The sequence below is a fragment of the Xyrauchen texanus genome, chromosome 26 (assembly GCF_025860055.1).
Source record: "Xyrauchen texanus isolate HMW12.3.18 chromosome 26, RBS_HiC_50CHRs, whole genome shotgun sequence".
In the NCBI taxonomy this organism is placed as follows: domain Eukaryota; kingdom Metazoa; phylum Chordata; class Actinopteri; order Cypriniformes; family Catostomidae; genus Xyrauchen; species Xyrauchen texanus.
Genome location: NC_068301.1, coordinates 16298981 through 16316880, shown reverse-complemented (window position 1 = coordinate 16316880; position 17900 = coordinate 16298981). Strand labels below are relative to the sequence as shown.

The window sequence follows — 17900 nt, the reverse complement described above, 5'->3', positions numbered from 1 at the left end:
TCTACAGACAATTCCTTGGGCTTCATGGCTTGATTTGTGCTCTGACATGCACTGTTAACTGTGGGACCTTATATAGACAGGTGTGTGCCTTTCCAAATCATGTATAATCAACTGAATTTACCACAGGTGGACTCCAATCAAGTTGTAGAAACATCTCAAGGATGATCAGTGGAAACAGGATGCACCTGAGCTCAATTTTGAGTGTCATGTCAAAGGCTGTGAATACTTATGTACATGTGATTTAAAAAAAAAAAAAAAAAATTATTTATTTTTTATTTTTATACATTTGCAAAGATTTTAAACAAACTTCTTTCACGTTGTCATTATGGGGTATTGTTTGTAGAATTCTGAGGAAAATAATGAATTTAATCAATTTTGGAATAAAGCTGTAACATAACAAAAATATTTCTGTCACTTGCGCTGTATATACTTTCCGGATGTACTGTACTTATGTTTCTGCCTTACATAACGTTTTGTTGCACACATGTCTCACACAGACTGATTTAGAGATGGTCACTGAGGATCTTGCTCAGAAGGTGAACAGGCCTTACCTCCGCACCCCTCGCCATAAGATAATCAGCGCTACATATCTGGTGCAGCAAAAGAGACGGGAGTTCTTGGCCTCTGTGGCTCGAGGTGTTGCCCCAAATGATTCACCTGAAGCTTCACGCCGCAGGTAAAGACAATTGCTTCCTCTTTTTATCAGGGTGTTGCAAAATGTTTTATTAATCATGGAGTGGTGGTGGCGTAGTGGCTAAAGCACAGGGCTGTTAATCAGATGGTCGCTGGTTCTAACCCCATGGCCACCACCATTGTGTCCTTGAGTAAGACGCTTAACTCCAGGGGGGATTGTCCCTGTAATAAGTGCACTGTAAGTCGCTTTGGATAAAAGCGTCTGCCAAATGCATAAATGTAAATGTAATCTACAGGGTTCCCAATGTTATGTAAAACCTGGAAATATCAGGTCATTTTCAAATGTAAAACACATGTAGGTGTCATACAGTGGCAAGAAAAAGTATGTGAACTCCTTGAAATTGCCTGCATTTATGTATACATTTGTGTTAATATCTGGTTTTATCTTCATCTAAGTTACAATAATGATGAAAATAAACATATTTTTAAACTAATAACACACAAATTATTCTATTGTTCTTCTACATATTGAATACATCATTCAAACATTCACAGTGTTGGTTGTAAAAATATGTGAGCCCCTAGGCTAATGATGTCAACAAAAGCTAATTTGAGTCAGAAGTTGGCAAACCTAACATCCAGTTAATGAAACAAGGTCTGCAGTGTGGGACTTTGACTTATAAAAAGCACTCAAACATTTTTAGTTTTCTATTCACAAGAAGCATTTGCTGACATGGACCATTCATCACAATAAATAGATCTTAGAAGACCTACGATCAAGAATTGTTACTTTTCATAAAGCTGGAAAGAGTTGCAAAGTTATCTTGAAGAACTTAGATATCGATCTAAGTAAAAATGTCGATAATTGTCGGTGATCATTTAGAACTGTGGCTACTCTCCCTAGAAGTGGCCGTCCAGCCAAGTTGACTGAAAGAGCACACTGCAGAATGCTCAGTGAAGTGAAAATGAACCCTAGAATGACAGCTAAAGACTTGAAAGAATCATTGGAAATGGTTAACATCTCTGTTCATGAGTGTAATATGCAGAAAACATTAAACCGGTATGGTGTCCATGGCAGGACCCCATGAAGAAAGCCGCTGCTTATCAACATAAACATTGCTCCATGCCTGAAGTTTACCAAAAACCACCTTGACACTCTACAACGCTACTTTGAAAATGTTTTGTAGACTGATGAATCTAAGATTGAATTGTTTGGGAAGAACAAGCAGCACTACTTATGGCATAAAAGGGCACCACATCCCAAAATGAAAACATCTTCCCAACGTTGAAGTACATTGGAGGGAGCATCATGATTTGGGGCTGCTTTACTGCTTCAGGGCCTGGAACGCTTGCCATCATCGTGGTAAAAATGTATTCCCAAGTTCATCAAAATATACTAAAGGATAATGTCATGGTGGCTGTATGCCAGCTGAAGCTCAGTAAAAGTTGGGTGATGCAGCAAGACACTGACACACACCAGCTAATTCCAAAGGGTTTACATACTTTTTCTTGCCACTTTATATGAACATTATAATACTGGAAAAATACCTTCCTCTTTTTGCAGTTTTGCCGGTGGGACTTGGGACTGGGAATATCTGGGATTTGCATCGCCTGAGGTATCAGTGTATCTTTGTGGTTTTGTATTTACATTTTCTGTTTTTAACTAACTTCTGCTATTGCTATTGCAAAGCTCACACAAGCAGCCAGAGTTGTAGCTCACTAGACTAATAATACTCTCTGAATTTGTGGTGTCTGTGCTAAATTAAGGGTAGGAATCAACAGGGACCTGGTGATTCAATATTATATTAATATCTAGGTCGTAATATGATAATATTGCTTTTGTTTAGTGTATTGCAATCCTGATTGTGGCAGGGCTCTACTACGGCACATTCCTCCTCCTTCCTGGGTTGTGGCACCAGTGTAACATAGTTCAGTGGAAAGGAGGAAGCGAGAACCGGCTTGATAATATAAATAATATTTTAAGAATAAACTTAACCAAGAGACACTTTTTTTTTTTATATCCCTCTCGGGCTTCGTCGGCCTAATTAGGGGCCGGGTGTGCGGAATCACGACCCGGCCCCACTCTCCACCCTGCTACACTGATATATATTGCATATATCTTTTACTCACTTGTTTCTCATTCATATTCATTGGACTTTGCTGCCTTGGGCAAGAAGTGCTGGACCTCTTGCTTTACTTTATCGAGTTCTAGTAGTAGCATGGAGCATAGGCACTTCAGTGTCTATAAAAATTAGCGACAAGAGGGAATAGCGTGCCATGATTCTATCCCATGAGTTTATCAATACATGAAAACCCTTGCAGTGATGCAGTCTAGAGGTATGTAGGATCTATGTGGACATCATTTTATATTAAAACAATTATAGACTGCATGCTCGTTCTAAGTTTGCTTTTAGAATTAATCGAGTGTGTAATGACCGGTTGCTGCGGTACATTTATTCTTCTCATATAGTTGAGTGGTGCCCCCCTAGTTTAAATGTAAGAGAAATGTGTGTTGCTGTATTGTACTAGCAGTCATTGAATCTCATTCTGTGTCCAAAGATGGTGAGGAATCACCCAGTACGGGGATCAAACACACAGCGTGACAGCAATTACAATCCAGGAGGCCAGCCACAGGTACTACTGAAGAGAAAAAGCCGAACATTCTTCAAATTTGGTCCAATGTCAATTTAAATTCGTGACTATGTGCTATATGAACCTCATTCAATCTGGAATTAGTTTTAAATGTAATATAGTTTCTAGCTTTTAAAGGCTGGTCATCTACTGGAATAACCCAGAAAGGACTATGCCATTGCTCAATTCAAATGATTAATTGAAGTAGAATTCCTGTCCTGTGGTCAACTTCACCATTCTTGAAATTTGGACACTGTCGTAGGTTGCTTTTTCATGCATTCAGTGTGCCTGTGTGAATGGTCTGCAGCTTTTTAACAGCTGTAGAATTCGGAAAATATAAGCAGTTTGTTGCATTTTTAAAAACATTTTTATTTGGCAATAGGCTTAAAGCAGTATTCCATGTTCAATACAAGTTAAGCTCAATCGATAGCATTTGTGGCATAATATTGAAAACAACAGAAATTCATTGCAACATGGAGGAGTCAAAAATGCTGTCGATTGATCTTAACTAGTTTTTAAACTAGAATATTCCTTTAAATTATATGGAATGGGGCCAAAAGACTACAATTCTCAAATGGGACATTATAATTTATTAACCAAATTGTATGAGTAATTTTGTTTCTTTTTCATTTATTTATCTTATGGGAGTCTATCCATGTTTTCCAAAGAAGAACATGACCCATTCTCATCCTTAATTGCTCCTCATTGACAAATCAAGTATTTTTGCAATTAATCTGTCCTTGATGGTTCCTGCAGGAATACTCAGATTTTCAGTACAGACGCAGACACAGGCAGCGGCGTAGAGGAGACCTGCTCAGACTGCAGAGCCTCCACAGTACCACCCCTGAACCCCACGATTCCAATGACAACACTTTAGGTACAGCTCCTAGATTGTGACCTTGCATAATTTTACAATAGAAATTTAATTTAAAAGATTATTTTAAAAGAGCCACATCTGTCCAATTTGTGTCCACAGAAACAGATGATGGAGGCGGTTCACAAAGACATGGAATCTCCACGGTGAATATTGTGTTCATATGTGTTATGTATGTTTTTCTAATGTTATAGGTGATGTTAAAGTAAGATTAAAAAACTCCTTGATATAGCTTGATAATTTCCTTCCTGTTTTGCCTGGCGTTGCAGTTTATGTCACAGCCGTGAACAATGATTTGCTTCTTGCTAGTCTGTTACAGGTGGCATTATGGTGAGAGTGTTGGTTATTCATGTTTTTGAGACATTAATCAGAATTTTTTATAATTAATTATAAAATGTTTACATATATTTAGTTATGTTGCAGACTTATGCTAAAATGTTTTAATTATATATATTTTTTTCACATCAATCTACTCTCCATACCCCATAAATGACAAAGCAAAAAAATTGATTTTGGATAAATTTCCAAATTTATTAAAAATAAAAATCTGAAATATCACATTGTCATAAGTATTCAGACCCTTAACTCATTGGTTGATGCACCTTTGGCAGCGATTACAGCATCAAGTCTTTTTGGGTATGATGCGACAAACTTGGCACAACTGGATTTAGGGATTTTTTTTTTTGCCATTTCTTCTCTACAGATCCTCTCAAGCTCTGTCAGGTTGGATGTCACTGGACAGTCATTTTCAGGTCTCACCAAAGATGTTCGATTGGGTTCTCGTCCGGGCTCTGGCTTGGCCACTCAAGGACATTCACAGAGTTGTCCCAAAGCCACTCTTGTGTTGTCTTGGCTGTATGCTTAGGGTCATTGTCCTGTTGGTGACAAATGAGTTCAGTCTCAGAACCAGTTTGAGGTTCTGAGCGCTCTGGATCAGGTTTTCATTAAGGCAATCTCTGTATTTTGCTGCATTCAGCATTCCTTCAACCCTGACCAGTCCCCCAATCCCTACCACTGAAAAATACCCCCACAGCACGATACTACCACCACCATGCTTCACCGTTGGGATGGTATTGTGCAGGTGAAAAGTGGTGCCTGGTTTCCTCCAAACATGTTGCTTGGAATTGAGGCCAAATTTCAAACAGTTCAAATTTAATTTCATCAGACCAGAGGAACTTGTTTCTGCTTTTTTTTTAGGTGCTTTTTTGCTTCCATCTGGCCACTCTGCCATAAAGCCCAGATTGGTGGAATGTTTCAGTGATGGTTGTCCTTTTTGCAAGTTTCTCCCATCTCCACACATTATCTCTGGAGCTCAACAAGAGTGCCCATCAGGTTCTTGGTCAACTTTTACTAAGGCCCTTCTCCCTGATTGCTCCGTTTGGCAGGGCGGCCAGCTCTAGGAAGAGTCCTGGTTGTTCCAAACTTCTATAAGAATTATGGAGGCCATTGTGCTTTTGGGAACCTTCAATGTAGCAGAACTTTTTGTAGCCTTGTCCAGATTTGTGCCTCGACACAATCCTGTCTGAGCTTTGCAGCCAGTTCCTTTGACCTCATGGATTGGTTTTTGCTCTGATATGCATTTTCAGCTGTGCAGCCTTTTATAAACGTGTGTGCCTTTCCAAATCATGTCCAATTAACTAAATTTGCCACAGGTGGTCTCCAATCAAAGTGTAGAAACATCTCAAAGATGATCCAGAGAAATGGAATGCACTGGAGCTAAATTTCAAGTGTAGAAACATCTCAACGTCATATAAAAGGGTCGAAATACTTATGTCAGTGTGATATTTCAGTTTTTCTTTTTAGTAGAAAAAAAAAGTTATATATTTTAGTTAGCAAAAATCTATTGTTTGCATGGTCAATATGGGGTACGGAGTGTAGATTAATGTGAAACAAAATAATAATTTAAAGCATTTTAGCACAAGGCTGCAACAACAAAATGTGAAAAAATGAAGGGGTCTGAATACTTTCTGAATGCACTGTAGGCTTTTGGTTCACATCTTTGGGTTTTTTTGTCGATTAAGGGTTGTTTGATCTTTACGGATGGTGCTGTTACAGCGGGAAACACTGTATTAGAATATAGATGGCATTAAAGCTAATAAACATTAACTAAAAGCCACAAAGCTCCATTTCATGGATTATTTAATACCATAAGACTTACATCGTTTAGTTTCATATTACTTCATATCTGAGTTGTTTTGGTATTTCTTGGTGTCAGTTTTTTTAATTAGATTGCAAAATCTCCCACATGTTTTAATATGCATTTTATTAGAAACATTTTGAAGAATATTCAAAGAAGCTTTATTTTCTTTGAGAATCAGACTGCATCTATTGAGCTATTTGACTTAAATCCCTGTTTGTTTGTTTTATTTTTTTTGCCTCAGGCACTTGGGTCTTTGGATGAGGATGACCCAAATATTCTCCTGGCTATTCAGCTGTCCCTACAGGAGTCCGGGCTGGCCTTGGACATAGAGTCTCAGGATGTGCTCAGTACTGACCCCTCTATAGGAGCCAGTGGCTCCTCTCTGCCCTCTAGACTGGATTGTGCCCCCCATACTGTGGATCCCCCCCGGGCTTCCATGAGCAGCTCCGAGCTCCTGGAACTGGGAGACAGCCTTATGAGACTGGGCAATATTACCAGCCATTACACACCCTTTAACATGAATTCCTACCCTAATGCCTTGGGTAATGCCTTCACCCCTACTGATCCAGACTGCCTGGACCCTTCCACCAATGCCAACCTGCTTGGCAACATTATGGCCTGGTTTCATGATATGAACCCACAGAGCATTGCACTGATACCCTCGAATGCCGGTCCTGATCCACTCGTTTCTGGAGAGGGACACGAAGAACCTGTTAAACCCCAGGAGGAGGAGAATGAGGTGGGGAGGCCAGAGCAGGGTTCCCCACCTCTGACGAAAGAGAGTGCAGGCATGTTGATGCCACAACATTTGGAAGTAGAATGTGTGGATGATGCACAACCGTCAAAAGTAGAGCCAGACTTGGAGGATTTGGGCAGAAGTGAAGATCTCACTGTTTGTCAAGAGAGCAGTAGTGAATGTGATGTCCAGGTAAATGACCTTTCAGAGTGGGAGGAAGAAATGCACCTTGTGTGAGGAATTAGTTCAGTTAAATTCACCAACAGAGTGCTCTTATTGTGCCAAAACACTAAATTTAAGCGAAACTGTGTCTGTATAAATAACTAATCTGGTGCAATGGTGTTAGACAGGGCTTGTCGTATTGGTGTGCATCTGGTGAAAGAATAAAGAGAGTGTCTTGCTTTGGGTGCCATGAGCGAATCTGTAATATATGAGAGATTCATTCATCTTTGCCACTTTATATTAGGTGTCTTTCACTACTGTGTACTAACATTAAGATACATAAAATACAATGTACTTACTGTATATGTTGCTACAAAATTCTCACAAGATTCACATTTGCTGCTGTTGAGGTATGGGTAGAGTTAGGATTTAGATTAGGGTTTAGGCTAAGGGATTGGTTAGGGTTAGGATTAGGGGTTTAGGTTAACAGTGTAACAACAGATGTCATTAAATGCAGGCACTTTAAATGCAAGTACAATATAACACATATTTAAATAAGTACATTGTATCAAATGCTTAAGTACATAGTGCATGAAAAAACCTATTATAAAGTGGGTTCATTCTTCATTTAAAGGGATAGTTTTTTTGGTGGAACACAAGGAAACAATTAAAAAAATGTTGATGCTGCTGTTTTTCCATACAATGCATATGGATTGGGAAAGAGGATGTCAGTCCTTAACTAAATCTCTCTGACATGAGGGTTAGTAAATTATGGCAAAATTTTCTTTTTTGGGTGCACTCTCTAAAAACAAATTAAAATAGTCGAAAGAATATGAAACCGATGTATTTTAAATATGGTTTAAACTTTCTGACAAGAAAAATTTTTTTTACATACAGATGAAAATAGATGATTGCTGAAATTAATTGAGTGTCAATCAAATGTTTCTGGGCTATTACAGTTACTGTAAAAGGGTGTGTGAAGTCAAGCCACCATTAAGACCTGATCTTGCGAGTTCTTTCCCCTTCTGTGTTTTATAGTATAGAACTACAACAGACCTCTTATTTAGCAATGCCAATTTGTGGCTCCATTTGAAGACACAAATTCCCTATTTGTTAATCATGCCACATTTAATGCAAGTTAATTGATGCATATAGCATAATGCACATTTCAAATATTACCAATTAGGTTATTTCTATTTCAGTGTACTGTCATGCAGTCCTGCATTCATTTAGAAGTGCATCAAAGGAATATTTTCAGTTCAAAAACAAAATACTACTTGTAAATGAACTCTCCTGAAAATGTGATTGGATTTCTTATCTAATCTATTGTGACTACTAAACACAATACTTCTGATATCCAGTGTTGTGTATTTCATTGTGCTCATGCATAATAGATACCTATAAAGGCACTCCACTGGTCTTCTAAAGCAACACAGACATGTATTTACAGTGTTATTTATGATTTAGTTTGTGTGTGACTCTTCCCTTCTGTCAGAAACATAGGAAGTCATTCTGTTTAACAACAAAAGCTGTACATACAGTATGTGTGTCCAAACTTATTCTAATCCATAAATCATTTCTCACTGTGGTGATAGCTGTTTTCCTATCTTAACCACTATATCTCTTCACTATATCACTATAGAATATTCCAGGTTACGTACAACTTAAAAGTATGGTTCATCTCAAAATTTAAATTCTGTCATTATTCTGTCACCCTCATGTTGTTCCAAACCTGTATGAGTGACTTTTTCCATGGAAGACAAATGGAGATTTTATGAAGAATGACAGCCAATTCACCTTCATTGCATCTTTTTTGCCCCATACAATGAAACTGAATGGTGATTGAGGTTGCTCATCAGTGTGCCTTTTTTCTTATTTATATACATGTTACCTAATTATGTTAGTGTTTGACGTGTCTATTAACTACAATCAACTCTGTACTCAATCAATGAAATGTTAAAAAGTATGCATTTCTTTCTAAATGGGAGAGTATTTGGTTCATATTGACAACACGTGTCTTTTCTGCAGTGAAAAGGTTGCCATGATTTGACTGCATCTCTTAAAACATTATAATTTGTGTGTGGCTCTTTAGATGTGTTTTTTAAGGGTTAGGACCATATGATCATAGAGTGAAGAGAAGAGGGAAAATAGACAATTTAGAGTTGGTAATTATAGTTGGTGCATTTAGTTTGGCTTTATTCCCTCTGATCAAATCTTGCTTAAAATGAAGGCCAGTTTTTACTTTTCTGCCCTTCGCCATACATCACCTTGCATTTTAAGACATGGGCAGTTTTTACATCTTAATCTGAATATTGTGTGATGATTGATTTTCGATTATTATTTCCTGCTTCCTGTTAGATATTTATGGTGATGGTATTTTATATCTCATTTGTTTTGTTTGTTTTTTTAAACTTTTTTTATTTTTATTATTATTATATAAATTTGACCATTAACATTGAATTGTCATTGCACTTTCATAGACTATACTTGATACATTCCCGGTTTGTAATGTTTAGCCAATAAATAAAGTATTTCGCCCAAGGTTCGCCCAGATTAAAAAGTGTGAAATGCAGCCATTTTTTTTTGTCTGTCTCTATTTACTGATTAAACAGCGCCATCAAGTGGATTCTTTCTACCAGACATTCTATTCCAGCTTTATTTTGAAATAAGGACGGGAACAACAGGACTTTTATTTTAAAATTCATAACTGAATTTATTCCCGGAATTATTTTGCCTGCTGCATCCCAAAAGAAACGGCACATAACATTCGTTGTTTTCAAAGTGATGCTTATATTTTAATGTTGAACTAATGGTACAAATAATTCAAAATTGATTTTTATTCTAGGCATTGGGCTGAAATCGCAGTTTAACCGAGAAGTGAATCGGTTTTGAACAGTAATAATTTGCTGGCTCCATCACAGTTGTACACTCTAAACCCAACGTAGGCAGACTGCTGCTTGCGGTCAACAAACATGCCTCTTGGTTTAAAGCCATGTTGTGCTGTCTGCAAGACAAACTCTTCTTCCATGTGGAAAAAGGGAAACCAGGGGGAAATTTTGTGTAACAACTGCACGGGTAAAAGTATAGCCATTGTAGGTTCCGGAACAACCGCTTCATCCACCATCCAGCAGAATAATGGCGGAGGAAAACAGGTTTGACATATATATTTTTTTAACCTGTTCAAACCTCAAAATGTTTTCACATCATCTGTATTGCAAGCGCAGGAATTCGCGCCCTTGTGGTACAATGTGGTTTCTTTAAAGGCGTTGAAAAGTTAGTGTGTACACGGTTTCATTCACAGAATGAGGGTCATCGACAAATGTCAGAAATTATAAAAATGATTTTGTTTTATCTTTAGTTCTAAAAACGTGCCAGGTATGTTGAAAGTTATAGTTTGTATCCATTTTCATTTCATACATAAAAAAAATCATGTACAACATGAAAAAATAATGTAAAAAAAAAATTTATTTGGTTTAACCATTGAAGGAGCAAATATAAGATTGACATCAAGCGTTTAAAATGGGTACTGCAGTCCAAATTAAAAATATTAGAGAGCGTTGTCTCCCTCGGCCATTCGTAACCAGACTCGAAGCTCACGCGTGTTGCCAAGGGGAGGACACTTAACAGGAACGAGCAAACTGACAATGGCAAGCGACGAGCCTTACACTGTAATTTGATCAGCTAATGTATATATTTGCAATGTTTATATTGTTTGCCAATTATAAACCAGCACATGTGGATTTTGTATAACTGTCAATCTTAGCTAGATGTATTGATGGCTTCCATGGCTGCAGCGTGCTGTGTTTGCTGCTAATTTGTTATATATCTGGCTGCCCGGGGTGTCGAAATACTATTGGTGAGTAGGCGGGATCACACAAGCAAAAAAGCAAACAGAAATTCCGGCCCGGCCGGAACAGACTTTTCAAAGTAGAATATACTGACTGCAACATTGTTTTCGGAGAATCCAGTATTTCAACGTAGCATGTTTCCTAAATCTCTGATAACATAGAATGATAGTTGTATGCTGTAGTACAGTAAGTATATTACATATTGCACCTTTAAGTAAAAAGTCTAAAAATACATTCCTTGCACTTTGAAAATATGTGAGTGAGTGTACATATACCTTAGACAAATACATTTAAACATAGAAAACATTCCCTGTCTTAGGTCAATTAGGATCACTACTTCATTTTATGAATGTGAAATGTCAGAATAATAGTAGAGAGAATTATTTATTTCAGCTTTTATTTATTTGATCATATTCCCAGTGGGTCAGATGTTTACATACAATTTGTTAGTATTAGGTAGCATTGCCTTAAAACTGTTTAACTTAGGTCAATCATTTTGGGTAGCATTCCACAAGCTTCTCACAATAAGTTGCTGGCATTTTGGCCCATTCCTGGGCCAAACAGACAGAACTGGTGTTTAACTTAGTCAGGTTTGTAGGTCTCCTACAAAATGTTCTGTCAGATTGAGGTCAGTGCTTTGTGATGGCCACTCCAATACCTTGACTTTGTTGTCATCAAGCCATTTTGCCACAACTTTGGAGGTATACTTGGGGTCATTGTCCATGTTGAAGACCCATTTGCGATGAGCTTTAACTTCCTGGCTGATGTCTTGAGATTTTGCTTTAATATATCCATATTGTTTTCCTTCCTCATGATGTCATCTGTTTTGTGAAGTGCACCAGTGCAACATCTTATAGAGTTTTGTGTTCCTTGCCACAGTCGCCTTCAGCTTGCTCACTGGTGTTATAAATACAAATTTTATTTGATTACTTATTTTTAAATCCAATTCACAACCGTATTTTATCAAACTACACAATGATGACTCTAAGACATTATAGACATTACAGTTTTATCTTCTGTTAATGCCTGCTCTTCTGTAAATCTGATTTGAAACGGTGTGTGTTGTGAAAGGCGCTATACAAATAAAAATGACTTGACCAGTCCCTCCTGCAGCAAAGCACCCCCAAAACATGATGCTTGCCACCCCCCATGCTTGGGATGGTGTTCTTCGGCTTGCAAACCTCACCCTTTTTCCTCCAAACATAACAATGGTCATTATCACCATAAAGTTAAATTTTTGTTTCATCAGACCAGAGGAAATTTCTATAGGATATAGATACTTTCTACCTGTTTCCTCCAGCATCTTCACAAGGTCCATTGCTGTTGTTCTGGGACTGATTTGCACTTTTCGCACCAAACTAACGTTCATCTCTAGGAGACAGAATGCGTCTCCTTCCTGAGCGGTATGACGGCTGCATGGTCCCATGCTGTTTATTCTTGCATACTGTTGTTTGTACAGATGAACATGGTGCATTTGGAAATGGCTCCCAAGGATGAACCAGATTTGTGGAGGTCCACATTTTTTTTTCTGAGGTCTTGGCATATTTTATTTAATTTTCCCATGATGTCAAGCAAGAGGCACTGAGTTTAAAGCTAGGCCTTAAAATACATCCACAGGTACACCTGCAATTCAGTACACCTCCTATCAGAAGCTAATTGTCTGAAGGCTTGACATCATTCCCCAAGCTGCTTAAAGGCACAGTTAACTTGTGTGTAAACTTCTGACCCACTTGAATTGTGATATAGTCAATTAAAAGTGAAACAATCTGTCTGTAAACAATTGTTGGAAAAATTACTTGTATCATGAACAAAGTAGATGTCCTAAACAACTTGCCAAAACTATAGTTAGCTAATATTAAATCTGTGGACTGGTTAAAATAATTAGTTTTAATGACTTCAACCAAAGTGTATGTAAACTTCTGACCTCAACTGTGTTAATCATTATAAAAAAAAGAAAATTCAAACGTAATAATAATGATTACATTGAAAAAGGTTTGAAAACTTTTAAAAAACATTATTTTACAAATATACATTTTATAAATCACGAATATCAAGTTAACTTGAGTCAATTGGGGTAAAAGGGGTTCCTGTTTGCAGATTTTTTCTTTCTTTGTTTATTATGACAACAGCACGATAACCTGCAGGTTGGTTACTCCACCTGACTTTGATTCGATCGACAAAAGTTCAAATATTAATAGTTTAAAACAAAATGGTTTCACTGCATTTTTAAAGAATTAACAATAAAACATTATTCCAAACTACTTGTTCCATTTCTTTTGCCAAGAATTCAGCTTTAAAAGAATATTCTGGGTTGAATACAAATGTAAGTTCTATAGACTGGATTTGTGGCATAATGTTGATTATTACAAAAGACAATTTCGAATCGTCCCTCCTTTTCTTAAAAAAAAATAAGCAGAAATCGAGGTTACAGTGTAGCACTTACAATGCAAGTGAATGGGACCAATTTTTGGAAGGGTTTAAAAGCAAATATGTGAAGCTTATAATTTTATAAAAGCACTTTCATCAAAGCTCAAATAATACATGTTTTAACAGAACAATTAAAGTTGTTTAAATCGTAATTTCAACAGTCATTTTAGGGTTTGAAATTACATCAACATGGCAAAAAGTTGTAAAATTGGCTATAACTTACCTATACACAGAAAAGGTAAGTAAGCAATTTATAACAGTAAAATCATGTTAACACACATATTAAAGTCACTTTGAACTGATGGAAGCATGTTCATCATAGTGGAGGTGTATTCAAGTAAAGGATTTGTATGAACTCTATTTTGTATGTATTTTTGAGTAACTTAATTGATCCGTACGAAAACAACAAGCATCATATCATTTAATTGATTCACCATGAATCATTTTTCTTTTTTTGTAGTTCAAACAGGAGATACACAGACGCTCAGCTCGGTTACGGAGCACCAAGTACAAAGCGCCAGCATCTGAGAAAAAAGTTTCAACCAAAGGAAAGGGTAGACGACACATTTTCAAATTGAAAAATGTAAGTGCTTGTCATTCAGGCTTGTGTATGGTTTTTATTCCTGTATCTATATGTTTTTTATAAAATATGTAAAAACTTTTATTTGTTATGTCCTTAAATATAGCCAATCAAAGCACCAGAGTCTGTGTCGACAATCATTACATCTGAGTCCATGTTTTACAAGGTAACTTTTCTCCTGTGTTCAAAATGTTTTTCTTACTGCCACATATACACTGCATTCACTAACCTGCACTCTTTGTGTTTAGGGTGTCTACTATCAGATAGGTGATGTCATTAAAGTAATAGACGAGGAGGATGGGAAACCATATTATGCACAGATTCGTGGTTTCATCCAGGACCAGTACTGTGAGAAGAGTGCTGCATTAACTTGGCTGATCCCAACTCAGGCCAGTCCACGAGATCGGTTTGATCCAGGCACTTACATTGTTGGTAAGTTCATGCACAAATGTCTGTTCCTGAAAAATGTTCTCCACTTAAAATAATGTCAAATCTACAAAAAGTTTATCAGCCAAATTGTTAAAGGAAATGTGAATTCACTTGGTCAACCTGGATGCATCACCAGGACTGTCATATTCCCTATTCAGAGCTTGTTAAAGAGAAACTTTTAAAATTATTTTATGACTTACTGTATAAATGCATTTCTTTCTTGACATAGGCCCAGAAGAGGACTTGCCAAGAAAAATGGAATACCTGGAGTTTGTCTGTCATGCCCCATCAGAGTATTTTAAATCAAGGAGTTGCCCTTTCCCAACAATACCAGTTCGTCCTGAAAAAGGCTACATCTGGACTTATTTAGGACCAACACCTGCTGTTGCCATCAAAGAATCTGTAGGGTGAAGTTAACCCTTAAAATGACTATAAGACTTTTTAAGAAATTACAAGGGATTTTTTTTTTTTTTAGGAAAAGAAAAGAAGACAATTGAATGAAATTTCAAATATTGAACTGACATATGACAGCAATTATGCTTGGACCAGGATATATATATATATATATATATATATATATATATATATATATATATACAGTGCATCCAGAAAGTATTCACAGTGCTTCACTTTTTCCACATTTTGTTATGTTACAGCCTTAACCTAAAATTTATTAAATTCATTATTTTCCTCAAAATTCTACAAACAATACCCCATAATGACAACGTGAAAGAAGTTTGTTTGAAATCTTTGCAAATTTATTAAAAATAAAAACAATACAAAAATCACATGTACATAAGTATTCACTTCCTTTGCCATGACACTCAAAATTGAGCTCCGATACATCCTGCTTCCACTGATCATCCTTGAGATGTTTCTACAACTTGATTGGAGTCCACCTGTGGTAAATACAGTTGATTATACATGATTTGGAAAGGTACACACTTTTCTATATAAGGTCCCACAGTTAACAGTGCATGTTAGAGCACAAACCAAGCCATGAAATCCAAGGAATTGTCTAGACCTCCGAGACAGGATTGTATCGAGGCACAGATCTGGGGAAGAGTACAGAAAATGTTCTGCAGCATTGAAGGTCCCAATGAGCACAGTGGCCTCCATCATCCATAAATGGAAAAAGTTTGGAACCACCAGGACTCTTCCTAGAGCTGGCCGCCCGGTCAAACTGAGCAATAGGGGGAGAAGGGCCTTAGGTAGGGAGGTGACCAAGAACCCGATGGTCACTCTGACAGAGCTCCAGCATTTCTCTGAGGAGAGAGGAGAACCTTTCAGAAGAACAACCATCTCTGTAGCACTCCACCAGTCAGGCCTGTACGGTAGAGTGGCCAGACGGAAGCCACTCCTCAGTAAAAGGTACATGACAGCCCGCCTGGAGTTTGCCAAAAGGCACCTTAAGGACTCTCAACAAAATTCTCTGGTCTGATGAAACAAAGTTTGAACACTTTGCCCTGAATGGCAAGCGTCATGTCTGGAGGAAACCAGGCACTGCTCATTACCAGGCCAATACCATCCCTACAGTGAAGCATGATGGTGGCAGCATCATGCTGTGGGGATGTATTTCAGAGGCAGGAACTGGGAGACTAGTCAGGATCGAGGGAAAGATGAATGCAGCAATGTACAGAGACATCATTGATGGAAACCTGCTCCAGAGTGCTCTGGACCTCAGACTGGGGCAAAGGTTCATCTTCTAACAAGACAACGACCCTTAGCACACAGCCAAGATAACAAAGGAGTGGCTATGGGACAACTCTGTGAATGTCCTTGAGTGGCCCAGCCAGAGCCCAGACTTGAACCCGATTGAACATCTCTGGAGAGATCTGAAAATGGCTGTGTACCGACGCCCCCCATCCAAACTGATGGAGCTTGAGAGGTCCTGCAAAGAAGAATATGAGGAACTGCCCAAAAATAGGTGTGCCAAGCTTGTAGCATCATACAAAAAAAGACTTGAGGCTGTAATTGGTGCCAAAGGTGCTTCAACAAAGTATTGAGCAAAGGCTGTGAATACTTATGAACGTGTGTGTGTGTGTGTGTGTGTGTGTGTGTGTGTGTGTGTGTGTAGTTAAAAAAAAATATATATATATAATAAATAAATATAAATAAATTATATATATATATATATATATATTTATTTATATATATATATATATATATATATATATATATATATATATATATATATATATATATATATATATTTTTATATACATTTGCAAAGATTTCAAACAAACTTCTTTCATGTTGTCATTATGGGATATTGTTTGTAGAATTTTGAGGAAAATAATGAATTTAATCCATTTTGGAATAAGGCTGTAACATAAAATGTGGAAAAAGTGAAGTGTTGTGAATACTTTCCAGATGCACTGTATGTATTTATATAACAAATAAATTTACAACTTAATGTACAGAATATTCATGAGCATTTTTGAATGTGATTCAGTGGAGTTGCATTAGATAAAATGGAAACTTCAAGTACAGTTAATATGTAACAAGATTCGGATTGACAATTTTGTAGCAGATATTCACTGAATAAAGAGTTCTGCTAAGCCCTTTTACAAGCTTAAATCTTTATTCAGACAAGAAGATCATGTTTAAAAATATAACTTGATACCACTCAGGTTACAACTCATTTGTCCTCTGTGCTTCTCACAGAAGTATTTGAGTTTACAGTGGCTGAGAGGTCTGCTTGAGATGAGATCTGTTTAGCTGCATGGAATATCAAGCCCCTGTCCAGGTGTGGTGAGTTTGTGCTGGTGTCTAAGATGTGTGCCTGAAATAGATTCCATCTCATTTTATGAATTCTTAATTTAATAAAACTGGATGATGTGGATATGAGCAATTATGTATTTCTGCCTATGTTTTATTGGGCAAATGCTACAAAAGGTTATTTTTAGTAAATGTTTAGAATATATCTGGAACTCACCTTTTCCAAGTTGATGAGAGTGGAGAGTATATCTCCAGTGGCAAGCTCATTTTTGAGTTGGTTCTCCAGGGAGAGAGTTTTCCTATATGCCGTAGGCCCATGATCGTGCTTTTTTTTATACACCTCCTCTACAATCCTACAGATATTATCAGATTTTATTTCTTTTCCATTTCTACAACCAATCTTTAAGGGATAGTTCACCCCAAAATTTAAATTCTCTCATCATTTACTCACCCTTATGCAATCCCAGATGTGTATGACTTTCTTTCTTAGGCAGCACACTTATAAAGATTTTTAGGAGAATATTTAATCTCTGTAGGTCCATACAATGCAAGTGAATGGTGATCAGACCTTTGTAGCTCCAAAAATGACACAAAGGAAACATAAGTAATCCATTAGACTCAAGTGGTTAAATCCATGTTCTCAGAAGCGAAATGATAGGTATGAGTGAGAAACCGGTCAAAATGTAAGTCCTTTTTAACTGTAAATCTCCACCTTTATT

At 37.2% G+C, this 17900-nt stretch overlaps 2 protein-coding genes across 3 annotated transcripts in view; both read left to right on the top strand.

The window, feature by feature from the left end:
* LOC127620173 (ankyrin repeat and IBR domain-containing protein 1-like) overlaps positions 1 to 9435 on the top strand; it is a 41384-nt gene extending 31949 nt beyond the window's left edge. Inside the window, exons 16-21 of one of the 2 annotated variants that reach the window (XM_052093293.1) lie at positions 498 to 676; positions 2198 to 2249; positions 3193 to 3267; positions 4021 to 4141; positions 4241 to 4284; positions 6520 to 9435. In XM_052093293.1, coding sequence (XP_051949253.1) covers positions 498 to 676; positions 2198 to 2249; positions 3193 to 3267; positions 4021 to 4141; positions 4241 to 4284; positions 6520 to 7251 — 1203 coding nt within the window. In that variant the 3' untranslated portion in view covers positions 7252 to 9435. The remainder of the gene's footprint in view (positions 1 to 497; positions 677 to 2197; positions 2250 to 3192; positions 3268 to 4020; positions 4142 to 4240; positions 4285 to 6519) is intronic. The other variant, XM_052093294.1, reaches the window with a different exon arrangement.
* A 474-nt stretch (positions 9436 to 9909) lies between these two features.
* LOC127620117 (GATA zinc finger domain-containing protein 1-like) lies at positions 9910 to 16529 on the top strand. Its single transcript, XM_052093220.1, has 5 exons — positions 9910 to 10328; positions 13912 to 14034; positions 14138 to 14197; positions 14280 to 14463; positions 14690 to 16529. The coding sequence occupies exons 1-5, from the start codon at positions 10149 to 10151 to the stop codon at positions 14869 to 14871; spliced, it is 729 nt and encodes a 242-aa protein (XP_051949180.1). The 5' UTR covers positions 9910 to 10148; the 3' UTR covers positions 14872 to 16529.
* The last annotated feature ends 1371 nt before the right edge of the window (positions 16530 to 17900 follow it).

Excerpts from the sequence above, each read along its gene's own strand:
- LOC127620117 (XM_052093220.1), top strand. The coding sequence starts at position 10,149 with ATGCCTCTTGGTTTAAAGCCATGTTGTGCTGTCTGCAAGACAAACTCT. Across the intron at positions 10,329-13,911 it reads ATAATGGCGGAGGAAAACAG|TTCAAACAGGAGATACACAG; the intron begins GTTTGACATATA and ends CTTTTTTTGTAG. Across the intron at positions 14,464-14,689 it reads TCCAGGCACTTACATTGTTG|GCCCAGAAGAGGACTTGCCA; the intron begins GTAAGTTCATGC and ends TTCTTGACATAG.